The following is a 12561-nucleotide window of genomic DNA, read 5'->3' on the forward strand; positions in this document are numbered from 1 at the left end:
TCAGTGCCTCTTCACCTGCCTCAACTCCTGCCTGCACCCACGGCACCAAGACCAGGCTGTTCCCAGCCAGAGCCCAGAGCCCTGCTCCCGCAGGACGCTCTTGCCAGCACCTTCCAGGCCTCTCTGCTGTGCACACAGCGCTTTTCATGCCCGCTCCCAACAGGCTCTGGAAGGCAGAGCACAGCCTGGCTGCCTCTGCCACCAGCACAGCCCAAACACAGGCGGAGGAAGAAGCAGCAGGGGCTGTTTTGTGACCATGCCCAAGAGAGACTGGAAGGGTGCCCTCCCTCTGCTCTCACTTGCTTGGCTTTCTGACTGGCTCTGAGCCTGGGGCTGCCATTCCTCACTTGTGGGCACCAGAACCACAGCCGGGATCCCGGCACTGCCTGACAGCGCTCCGGGCACTGGCAGGGTCGCGCGTCCCAGTCTGGGGCACCGCGCTGCTGCTTCCTTTGCCCTCAGGCACACCCAAAGCTCCCTGCTAAGCCTGGATGGTCGCTGGTTCGGCCCTCTCCCTGATCCTGTGCAGGGATGGAGCACTGCTGAGCTTTCAGGAAGCTATTCCTGAAAACTTCCAGCATTCCAAGCTCCTTTGCCCTCCGTGGAAGCTTGCCATGGAATCCCTCACAGCTGCCTTCAGAGCATACTCAGCTTGGCTCTTCCAAATTCCAGGGGCTCCAGGCTGCTCAGCAAGATCTGCAACTCCACAGGGTTGTGGAACTGCACCTTCAGCACAGGCACCTTTCCAGCCTGATCTGCCCTCGTTCCTCTGTGTGTGTGCACAGAACACGGCGTGGAAGAGAACAGCAGCAGGGGCCTGTGTGTCCCAGGGCCCGGGATTTGTGCCGCTTCAGCTCCACAGAGATGCAGGTGAGGGGGAGAAACCAAACTGCTTATTAATGGAAGGGAAAGGGAAGGGATGAGATGGGGGCCAAAAAAAGGGAATGGGCAGCGTTTGAGGGCTGGAGGGAGGAGCTGTCAACAGGGAGGGGGAAGGCAGCAGCTATGGGAGCTTGCAGCAGGCACAGCTGTGGCCAGCATCAGGTGTGCCCGGAGCTCCAGTGACATTGAGTCCTGCTGCTCTCTTCACTGTCTCCTGGTACTCTGCTTGGGAGCCTGGTTCTCTGAATCCAGCAGATGACCTTAGTTCTGCACATCTTTGTCCAAAAATTGCCTGAGTTTCCAGGTCAGTGGAGGATGGGCTGTCATCTTCGCTCATGGCTTGAAGGGCTGGAAGACAGATAAACTACCACAGTCAGAGAACCAGGGGCTGTGAGACACCACAGAGATCTGTGTAACATCACAGGGGCTGCGTAACATCACAGATCCTGGGTGACATCACAGAGATGTCAGTGTGACATCACAGAGATGTCTGTGTGACATCACGGAGATGCCAATGTGACATCACAGAGAGCTCTGTGACATCACAAAAAGCTGTGTGACCTCATAGGGTCAGTGTGACATCACAGTGATGTCCAAGTGACATCACAGAGAGCTGTGTGACGTCACAGAGATGTCAGGGTGACATCACAAAGAGCTGTGTGACATCACAGAGGTGTCTGTGTGACATCACAGAGACATGCGTGACATCACAGATGTGTCCATATGTTGGTGAGCATGTCGCGGGAAAGAAGCTTCATGCTGTCATGATCAACAAGTTTCAGTTTATTGGAGTCGATTACAGTTTCTTTATACAAGCACTAATTAGTTCATACATATTGCAAAAGCGAAGCTCAGGATTGGTTACCTTTCTATTAACACATATATCTCTTTGCGATTAGCCTTGCAGTTACTGTTTCTTTATACTTGATTACTTTTCTGCATACCAAGCAATATTTCATTTTTATCGAGACATCTGTATACTCAAGGTTGTTAGGAGATGTCTGGCTCTCAAGGTTGATAGAAAACATCTGTTTCTCAAGGGCATAGTTTTCATGCTACAAGTCACGTATTCTCACACTCTCATCAACTTAACCCTTTCGTGTCCCTTGCTGCGCAGCCATTCTTCAGCTAAACTCTCAACACTTCCCCTGTTTTCTCTATAAGCAAGCAAGGATGTGTTCCATTTTTGTTCTATAATTGACATTAAAGTCCTTTGCAAGCACTGAAATACACACGGCAATACAAGCATTAAAATCACTATAACTAACAATCCTATTATCATAAGCTGCAAAAGGTGTTTAAGCCACCCCGTAATTTTCCATGATTCAAATGATAATCCAAAAAATGTATCATCCCTCTGTAACACCTGAACATGTTGCTGCAAACGCTGAATTTTCTTGTGAATAGATTCGGAACTATTTTTCAAATTCATACAGCACATTCCTTCGAAATCTTCACACCATGCCCATGAGCCAATAATAAAAAGTCAATAGCTGCCCGATTTTGCAATGTTGCATGTCTTACGGTATCTATGTCTGTGGCCAGTAAACTTAATAGCTCAGACGTAGCATTAGCTTGCTTGCCTACCCAACATTGTAACTTCTCTAACTGAAAAAGAGCATGTCCTGCAGCAACACCAGGTACAAAGATAGAGGCAACCACTTGCTCCGCACGATTAAACAAATTGACATTATCGTCACAGGAAGCATCAATGGTTGAGCGCTTTCGTTGTGTGGTGGTTACCTGGCTGGTATTGCTATATAGGCCTAGTAGAGCGCTCTGGCTAGGGAGTGCTATTGTGAGACGCCCAAACGTACAAGGGCCTCTGGTGGGCCGTTGAGGAATGCCGCTGAATGCTCTGTCCCCACAGATTAAAAAGATTCCGGGTGGCAATCGGCGAGGAATTGTTGTACCTGGGGCTGGGTCTGTTTCTTTTCGAGCTATAGACTGACACCAAAAGGAGTGATTTTGCCAATTTTCCTGTTGCGGGGTAATATTCGTTGAGAGTGTTATATTAAACCAAGCACCATTGCCTTCATTGCAATCACATTTGCTGGAGTTAATATACATGCATGAGGCAGCATGGAGCGAGCCCAATATCTCTAGCTCGTCGGGCTTGCCACTATAAGGTAATCTATCATCCCACGAGTCATATTCTTCAAGGCAGGAGCTAATATTGTTTTTACAGTGTCTGGCCGTTCGGGTTGTGACTAAATAAGAGTACTCTGTCTCATTAAGTGGTACGCCAATAAGGCAGGTATGGAAGGGGGATTCAGGCTGGGCTAAGGACACACAAAAGTCTGTTCTATTTAGCTGTCTTGCTAATGAAATCCATACGTTCTGCCTAGGAAATAAGGAGTTAATGTTGGGATGTTTTACCGTAGTAGTTCTTGCGACGGTTATTAATTTTAGTAAACCTACGACAAGTATAATCCCATTGATTGGGTGGCACCTGCCACTGAATTGGTATACGAACTTCATGACCACAACAAGAGTCTAAAATGCATGAGCATCTGTCTCCTAATATCTTTTTGACTATGTGGCGTACCTGCCACACCAAATCTCTAAGCTCTAGATCCTCCCTGTTTTCTATTCTGGCTATACTGTTCCTTATAGTATCTCCTGTTAACGCAGTTAATGCTTGCTGCGGCGTTTCCCTATGCCAGGCAAAATTACAATTAAGGCACCAAAGTCCGTTGCTAAGAACCCGTTGAAAAACCCACCAGTTACTATTACAGTTCCCACAATAAATTTTTACCCACGCTTGGTGATTATGTGCAAAGCAAGCTAAGCAAGCAGTTTGGCAATGGTGTAAAAAGTCTCTCTGTAAAACTGGGAGAAGCATTTCAGCTACTTCTTGTGCAGTTTCGTATAAAAACTTGATATTAAATTCCTCTTCAACTTCTCGCAGGATCGGTGCCAGCACTTTCTGCAGACGATATTTCCTCCTCTGCTCTGGACTGTTCATCAATAACTGCTGGTCGCGTCCACCTTGCAGGAACCCACAAAGTGCCTGTTGGTGTAGAAACACATAAGTAGCCTCTGCCCCAGTATACAACCTTAGCTGGGCCTTGCCAGATTCCTGTCTTCGGGTCCCGATACCTGACCACCGCTTCAGGCCCAGGCTGTTTCAACGGGGAAAAATGTGAAATCACAGGCAGCACCTCGCTGTTTCCAAAAATACATAAATGATTAAGCACAAACAAACATTTAAGTAGTCTATCCTGTATGCTACTAATGTCAGAATATTTTTCCAAATACTGTTTAAGGGTTCTATTTGCTCTTTCCACTATTGCTTGTCCAGTAGGTGAGTTGGCAATCCCTGTAACATGAGCAATGTTCCAAAACTGCATGAAACGAGCTACACGCTTGCTACAGTAGGCTGGACCATTGTCTGTTTTGATTTTCTGTGGGGTTCCCATGACAGCAATACAACTGTGCAGGTGCCGTTCTACATGTATAGCCCGTTCGCCAGCCTGTGCAGTAGCCCATATATAATGACTATAAGTATCTAAAGTCACATGAACATACTTAAGGCGGCCAAAGCTGGGTACACGAGTAACATCCATCTGCCATATCTCATTAGCATGCAGGCCCCTTGGGTTGACTCCCACACCCAGACCCATGCCTCTGTTTTGATTACTACAAATTGGACAGGTTTTGCCTATAGCTCTAGCTTCTTCTAAGGGAATCTGAAATTCTTTCTACATGCCTTTAGCATTCTGATGGAAAATAGCATGGCTTTCCCGTGCTAATGACTGCCTAGGAAGTACTGTTTGATGAGAAAGCGAGACTAGCTTATCAGCCTTGGCGTTTCCTTCTCCTAACCCTTCGTCCCATTTATGACTACGAACATGGATGACCGAATATGGTTCAGTTCTAATTCTGAGGGCACGTTTTAGTTGAAGAAACAGTTCATAAAGTCGCTGATTCTGTACTTCTCTGATAGTAGCATCCTCAATCCTTGATACTACCCCCACAACATAAAGCGAGTCTGATACAACATTCAATGGTTCATGCAAGTTAGTTACAGCCCAAATGACTGCCAACAACTCCAAAGTCTGCAAATTGTCCTCTGATGTTGCCTCTAATATTTGTTGATGCCATTGTTGTCCCTTTTTCCAGACTACTGCCGCCTTCCTGGAGCGTTTTCCAGCGTCTGTGAAAGCCGTAGTGGCATCTGGAATGGGCCTGTCTTCTCTGAGGGGTTTCTGTAGCCAGCTCCATTCTCCTAGCTATCGCAAAGGTTTCGGTATAAGGGGACCGGTATTGATTTGTGCTGCAGATGACAATAATGCTTCAGCCAGGGCTGTGGAGTTTAAAAGGTACCAATCTAACGTGGCCTTTTCTATGGGCAGATTAATGTCCGTTGGTTCCAGGCCACTGATTTCCAGAATGCGGATGCGTCCTTTTTTGATCAGCAATGCCAAATTTTCGATTTTTGAAGTTATAGTTTTTCTTTGTTGCAATGGAGGTGACAGCCATTCCAGTACTGCTGTCTCCCCTGTTTTCTCTAACTGCTGAGTAACAGCTCCTAGTAGGTGGTCTTCAGTATTCCAAATTGTAAGATGCAGGGGGAGATCAGGGTCAATCCTTGTGACAAATCCTGTAGATATGCAATGCATAATTTTCTGAAGTGCATCTTGCTGAGCTTGGGTGAGATGAACAGGGGCACAAGGGTCGGTGCCTTTCAGTAGCGGACGCAATTTGTCTAATAAGATATTAGGGATGCCGGTGACTGGCTTCAGCCACTGTAGGTCACCTAGAAGCTTTTGGGCCTCATGCAATGTTGTTATTGATATTTGTATGGAAAATTTTTGAGGCATAATCTTCTGTTCTGTGATTGTCCACCCTAGATACTTCCAAGGGGTTGACATCTGAATTTTGTCTGGAGCTACTACCAAGGAAAAATCTGCTAGGATCCTTGTAGCATCTTCGAATTGTGAGGCTGTAAAGGGTTCTCTTTGAGCGAGCAGGATGTCATCCATATAATGGTAAACAATGGTAGCAGGCATTTTTCGTCGTAGTGGTTGTAGTGCAGCATCGACATACAGTTGACAAAGTGTAGGCGAGTTGCGCATTCCTTGTGGTAGAACTGTCCACTCAAATCTTTTGTCAGGTTCTCCATGGTTAAGGGCAGGAAGCGTAAATGCAAACCGTTTGGTATCATTAGGATGCAATGCAATGGTAAAAAAGCAGTCTTTCAGGTCTATTATAAGGATGGGCCAGTCTTTTGGTATCATAGCTGGGTTAGGCAGTCCAGGTTGAAGCGCTCCCATGGGTTCCATTTGATTATTTACTGCTCTCAAGTCGTGCAGCAGCCTATACTTTCCGGATTTCTTCTTGATTACAAATATTGGAGTATTCCAGGGACTGGTGGAGGGCTTAACATGTCCTTGTTGATATTGTTCCATAACCAAAAGGTGTGCCTGTTCCAAACTTTCCCGTTTTAGAGGCCATTGCTTAACCACAACAGGTTTATCAGTAATCCAAGTAAGTGGCAGTGGGAAAGTCCAAGCAATGACCATTACTGTAAAGGGTGATCATTAGTGAGGACAAGACCCAGTTGAGCAAGAATATCACGGCCAATTAGGCAGTGAACAGTAGGTGGCAGTGTTGTTATAGAAAATGCTGTCGATGCTTGTTTCCCTTCAATCTCGACTGTCAGTACAGGGGTACGATTAGCCAGTGTCATTCCTCCGATGCCAGTGACAGTGGTTGCTGAGGGCTGTATTGGCCAGGTGGAAGGCCAGTGTGCAGGATCAATTATACTCGAGTCAGCACCTGTATCGAGGAGTCCCTTAAGTGTGATACTGCGTCCTTGATAAGTCAGACGACAGGACTTCTTAGGTCGAGTATTGAGGTCTATGGTGAGCAAGGTTAGGCCTCCCGTAGATCCGAAGCTCCCTTCATTCCTGGGCTCTTGTGTAAGGGACATTAGTCCCTTGGTCATTTGAGGCAACGGAATCAATTGGGCTAGTCTCTGCCCTTTGGGTACTTTCACGGGGGGATACGGAGTATGGACCATAATCATAAGTTCACTTTTACAATCAGAGTCAATAACCCCCGGCTCAACATACAGACCCAGAGTAGTAGCAGAGAAGCGACCAATTATCAAGCCCCCTATTGGCTGGCCATTTATAAAAATAGGGCCAAAAAGTCCAGTGGGAACCTTATGCAAGTGAGTGGAAAGGATGTCAACATCTACTGAGGCTGCCAGGTCCAAGCCGAGGCTCCCGGTTGTTGCTGGTTTGAGTTGTCGTGGGGTGTTGACAGTGCAGCTGCCATTTGTGTCCCCGCGCGGCCGCTGCTCACGCTGTTCTTCGAGTTTCCCTGCTTCCTTCGACAAGCAGTGGAGTTGTGCGTGTTGGATTGGCATTTATTGCACCATACTCCCGTAGCTCCACATTCTCGGCGGATGTGACCTACATTTCCACATCGGTAGCACTTCATTCGATTGCTGCCAGCGTTGGTCGAGCGGGGGTGTGCGGCTGCCGCTTGGAGGGGAGCAAGAGCTGCCATGACTTGATTTTGAGAGCTAATAGTTTGCTCACGCAGGGTTATGGCTTGTTCCTGTAATCCCTCTCCTATTTTCTGCAGAGCATTTACTAAAAATACCTGGGGGCCAATCGGCATAGAGGCAGCCTTTTCTAATAGGTCCTGCACCTTCCAATCCCCCAGGGTCGAATTAATCAAGGCTCTAGTGGTGGGATTGCCGTTTTGTAGGATGCATTGTCTTAGCAGGGCGTCTTGCATATGATCTGGTACTCCCGCTTTAGACAATGCATCCATGATCTTATCTACAAAGGCACCAAGGGGCTCGTCTCTACCCTGTTTGATTCCCATATATATAGGTATCCCTCCCAGGGTTTTAACTTTATCCATCGCTCTTTTGGCCACTGTCATAGCTTCCCTGAGTTTGTCGGGTCCTAAAGCTGCTTGGGTCTCAACTCTCAGAAATGCGCCTTGCCCTATTAGTTCATCAACCGTGATCCCTGTCAAGGCATCCCCCTGGGCCCTTGGGAGATTTACACTCAATGCAGCCTCCTCTCTCCAGCGCGCTTCAAACAACAGTCGTTGATGTGGGGTATAAATCAATTTGGCAATGCCTCTGATATCTGCAGGCAACAGCACTTGGGCATTAAACATGTAATTGAGCATCTGTTTAACCGGTTCACTAGAAACGCCATAATTCCCCACTGTGGCACGCAACTGGGCCAGCATTTTCCAATCTAAATTTTGCACCTGTGCCTGTTGCCCACCCCCCTGCGGGTTAGGCGTATAAATGACCGGAAACGCTAAGGTCTCCTGAGCTGCTGCAACAAGATCAGCGTCCCCCTTTTCCATCCCCTCACGGGCGAGCGTGCTCCAGATTTCACGTCTCTCCCTGGCCATGGCCTCCGCGAGGTCAGCTTCTGCCCCAGGGACAGGCTCCTGGCTACTGAGAGAAACAGTTGCCCGAGGTGGGGGAGGGGGGTTGTGGTGAGCATTCCCGGGGATCGCGATACTCGGAGGCTCGGCGGGGGGGGCGGATGGCACGGATGAAGGCACATTAACCATCGTAAAAAAGGGGGGATTTGGAGCACTAGGATCTGCCGGTAAACCGTAATCGCGATTACGCTCTTGTGCTGTCTTTACTCCCTCAGCTGCCCTTTTTTCCGCTTGGAACATTAACAACTCATTGTGAATTACTTTCCATACCTTGCTCATTTTCTTTGCGGGTTTATCATCGTCTAACGTTAATTCCCACAACTTATCCCCATATTTTCGCCATTCCCCTAATTCATGTACGGTATGCGGGTCTGAGAAAAAGGAATACGAGGCTGCATGCTGCAATAAAGCAGGGAGATCTTTATCTAAATCAAGCCCCTTAAATTGCCTCCGTCTGAGAAAGGAGGTGAAAAGGTCATATGCTGCTTGCCTATCCATACTTATGTCAGCGCTGTTGCAGCCCCTCCAGGCTTCGGCAGCACGTATCGGCTGAGCTCGCCGTTGCGGTCACTCAGGGCGCGGCTCCAGGTAAAGCTTAATCGCCGTCCGTCTAGCTGCGGGACCCGAACCCAACGCAACACCTCACAGATCCAGGCGGGGGGATCCCGTCCGTTCGGGCACCAATTGTTGGTGAGAGTGTCGCGGGAAAACGAGTCTCATGATATCATGGTCAACAAGTTTTCAGTTTATTGGAGTCGATTACAGTTTCTTTATACAAGCACTAACTAGTTCATACAGATTGCAAAAGCGAAGCTCAGGATTGGTTACCTTTCTATTAACACATATATCTCTTTGCGATAAGCCTTGCGGTTACTGCTTCTTTATACTTGATTACTTTTCTGCATACCAAGCAATATTTCATTTTTATCGAGACATCTGTATACTCAAGGTTGTTAGGAGATGTCTGGCTCTCAAGGTTGATAGAAAACATCTGTTTCTCAAGGGCATAGTTTTCATGCTACAAGTCACGTATTCTCACACTCTCATCAACATAACCCTTTCGTGTCCCTTGCTGCGCAGCCATTCTTCAGCTAAACTCTCAACAGGGGCATTCACAGGGCTTCCCTTACCGGTGCCTCCGTTGGTGTTTGGTCAAGTGAGAGCTCCTGGAGAAGCTCTTCCCACACTGGGGACACTCGTAGGGCCTCTCCCCAGTGTGGATCCGCCAGTGCAGGAGGAGATTTGATCTGGCCTGAAACCTCTTCTTACACTCGGGACATTCGTAGGGCCTCTCTCCAGTGTGGATCATTTGGTGGGTGATCAGTTGGGACCTTCGGCTGAAGCCCTTCCCACATTCCCCACATTTGTATGGCTGTTCCCCAGTGTGGATCATCTGGTGGTGGATCAGGTTGGATCTCTGGCTGAAGCTCTTCCCACATTCCCCACACTCATAGGGCCTCTCCCCAGTGTGGATGCACCGGTGGGTGATGAGGGTGGAGTTTTCCTTGAATCCCTTCCCGCAGTCGGGGCAGCGGAAAGGGCTCTCATCCGTGTGAATCCGCTGGTGCCGGAGGAGATGGGAGCTGGTCTGAAACCTCTTCTGACACTCGGGACACTCATCGGGCCTCTCCCCAGTGTGGATGCGTTGGTGGGTGACAAGGGCAGAGCTGCAGCTGAAGCCCTTCCCACACTCCCCACACTCGTAGGGCCATTCCCCAGTGTGGATCATCTGATGCCTGATCAGGTGGGAGCTCTTCCTGAAGCTCTTCCCACACTCCAAGCACTTGTAGGGCTTCTCCCCATTCTGAAGCTTCTCAGGGACCACCAGCTCTGAGCTCTGGCTGAAGCTCTGCCCACCTTCCTGACCCAGAGTGGGCCTTTCCTCCTCAGAGCACCCTGGGCTGGGTTTCCAGCCCCTCCTTGTGTGGGATCTCCAGGGCTTTTCCTCCCTGTTGGATTCCTGTGCTGTGGAGTTGTTCAAAATGGCCTCTTCCACTATGTTCTGCTGCAGGGATTTGTCCTTCCTGGTCTCCATCCTCAGCTCCTGCTCTGGGGGAGGAAGGACAAGGAGAGGATGGGATTTGCCTCCGTGCCACAGGGAAGGGCAAGGAGATCCCCCCAGTGCATCCCCGGCAGGAGGGCACCGGCAGCAGGGCTGTCCTGCAGCCGGGGGCCAGGCTGGGCTGGGAGATGGAGCAGGAGAGAGGGGGAAAGGGGCACTGACTTCCTCCTCACCTGCTTCGGTGTCCTGGGACATCTTCTTCTTCCTTGCAGCCTTCCAGGGGCTGGGAATGGAAAATCCTAGTTTGGGGAAAAACAAGGGATGAGTACGTTGAGTTTGAAGGTCCCTCTGTCCCAGTCCATCCCTAGAAGTCGCCGGCCACCTGGGCTCCATAAAAACCTCCCAAACACCGAGATCCAGCCCTGAAAAAGCCTCCCAGGAGTTCCCTGTCCCTGCTGCCTCCCCTTTGCTGTTCAGGGCTCCCCCCTGTCCCAGCTGCTGGGGTCACGCTTGCATTGGGGGTCCCCTTCTCCTCGGTGCCCGCCCTCCCCAGGCTGCCGGGAGTCCCAGCAATCCCAAAAGCTCCCCCCTCTTGGCTCTCCCCATTTAGGGTGCTGGGCTGCCACGATCCGCTGGTACAAGTGGGGGTCCTGATGTTTCATTTTACTCATTTCAGAGTGCAAAGGACACACAGCAGGGGGACTTCCAATATCATACAAAGCAAATGCACCTTTTATTGATGCCCTCAGAAGATGGGATAGAAGGGTTAGGAAGGAGATAAAGGATAGAGAGACAGAGAAGGTGGGTGAGGGGAAATAGCTACCAACAGAGAGACGAAATCCTCGTGGTCCAGCCAACAGATCTGTATTGTCACGTCAGGGAAAATCTCAAAGTCTTTGGTTAACTCAGGGGTCTTTTATAGTTGAGGGAGCAGGTACAGGGCAGTGGAGAATAAGCTGAGAACAAGCACAGACAGTGCAGTTCCGAACTGGACAAACCAGTCCCGGCAGCGAGCAGGACCCATTGTTTCAGGACTCCTTGCCATGGGAAACCAGTCTTGGTCCAGCGATCACACCTGAGGGAACACTTGGCAGACATCCCGCTTCCGTCAGGCCAGCGCCCTGTGTTAGAATTTTAAGGGTCTCAGTCTCAGCCCGTGGGAGGGGGCCTCAATCTCCGTCCTTGACGGTGGTCATGAGGCAGATGAGGGGTCTTCCATGGGGGATCACCAAAGCTGAGAGGTGGGGAAATTAACCCCTCATTAACCCTGTTGTGGTGAGTGGGGATCGTGCAGCAGGTGAAATGTACAGAGCACGCCACTCCTTGCCAAGCCCTGCCAGGAGCCGTGCAGCGTGGCAGCACAGCAAACACACCTGCAAACAATCACCTGGTGAGAATCCACCTCAACCAGGCCAGAACTGCACTCAGGGTCTGCAGGGTCTGAGTCTCTGTCCTTGCAAAGGTCGTGAGGCACATGAGGGAAACTTTGGACTATCTCTTACACCATGGACACCTGGATGAGAGGGACAGTTCTTTTCCATAGGAAGGAAAGCACAGAGCCACAGGGCGTGGAAGGCAGGTGAGAGCCTCACTGGGCCAAGGCCAGCCAAACTCGTCAGTAATGGCAGATTTTGTCTGGGAGCAATCTTTGGATACAGGGAATTTTGGAAGTGGAACCCCAGTGTTGGCCATGGGTGGCTGGAGTAGCAGGACAGGTCTTTCCCATAGGAAGGAAAGCATGGAGCCTTCCCCAGTGTTTTGGGGACAGATGGGAGGTGAGCCTTGTGAAACCATTGCAAGGCAAACTTGTCCTGGCAATATTCCTATAGGAACAATCCCTGGAAATAAGGAAATTTGGAGGTGAAATCTGAATTCTTGCCATGTTTGCCAGGAGGAGAAGGACAGATCTTTTCTACAGGAAGGAAACAGGGAGCCCCAGTGTTTCAGCAGCAGATGAGAGGCAGACCTTGACATTCCAAGATCAGCCTGACCTGATCCCCCCCTCCCCACTCCCCCTGGGAGGCCAAACCAGTCTGACCTGTTCCAGGTTCCCTTGGTTCCATGGGGTCTCGAAGTGTCATAATGATGCATTGATTCCATGGGGTCCAGCAGTGTCCCAATGACTCCTCTGTTCCATGAGCCCTGCAGTGTCACCCTGTACCCTTGGTTCCACACAGCCCTACAGTGCCACCAAAGCCTCCTGGTTCCATGAGGCCTCACAGTGTCACAATGATTTACTTATTCCA

General features: G+C 49.6%; 2 protein-coding genes across 2 annotated transcripts in view; one reads left to right on the forward strand and one right to left on the reverse strand.

The window, feature by feature from the left end:
* The window catches only part of LOC100226816 (uncharacterized), a 1189242-nt gene that overhangs the window by 617525 nt on the left and 559156 nt on the right, over nucleotides 1-12561 (reverse strand). Inside the window, 1 exon segment of the mRNA XM_072919754.1 lies at nucleotides 9444-10087. Coding sequence (XP_072775855.1) covers nucleotides 9444-10087 — 644 coding nt within the window.
* The window catches only part of LOC121469068 (uncharacterized), a 662903-nt gene that overhangs the window by 157953 nt on the left and 492389 nt on the right, over nucleotides 1-12561 (forward strand). The window lies entirely within an intron of this gene.

This window comes from Taeniopygia guttata, chromosome 30 (assembly GCF_048771995.1).
Source record: "Taeniopygia guttata chromosome 30, bTaeGut7.mat, whole genome shotgun sequence".
Classification (NCBI taxonomy): Eukaryota; Metazoa; Chordata; class Aves; order Passeriformes; family Estrildidae; genus Taeniopygia; species Taeniopygia guttata.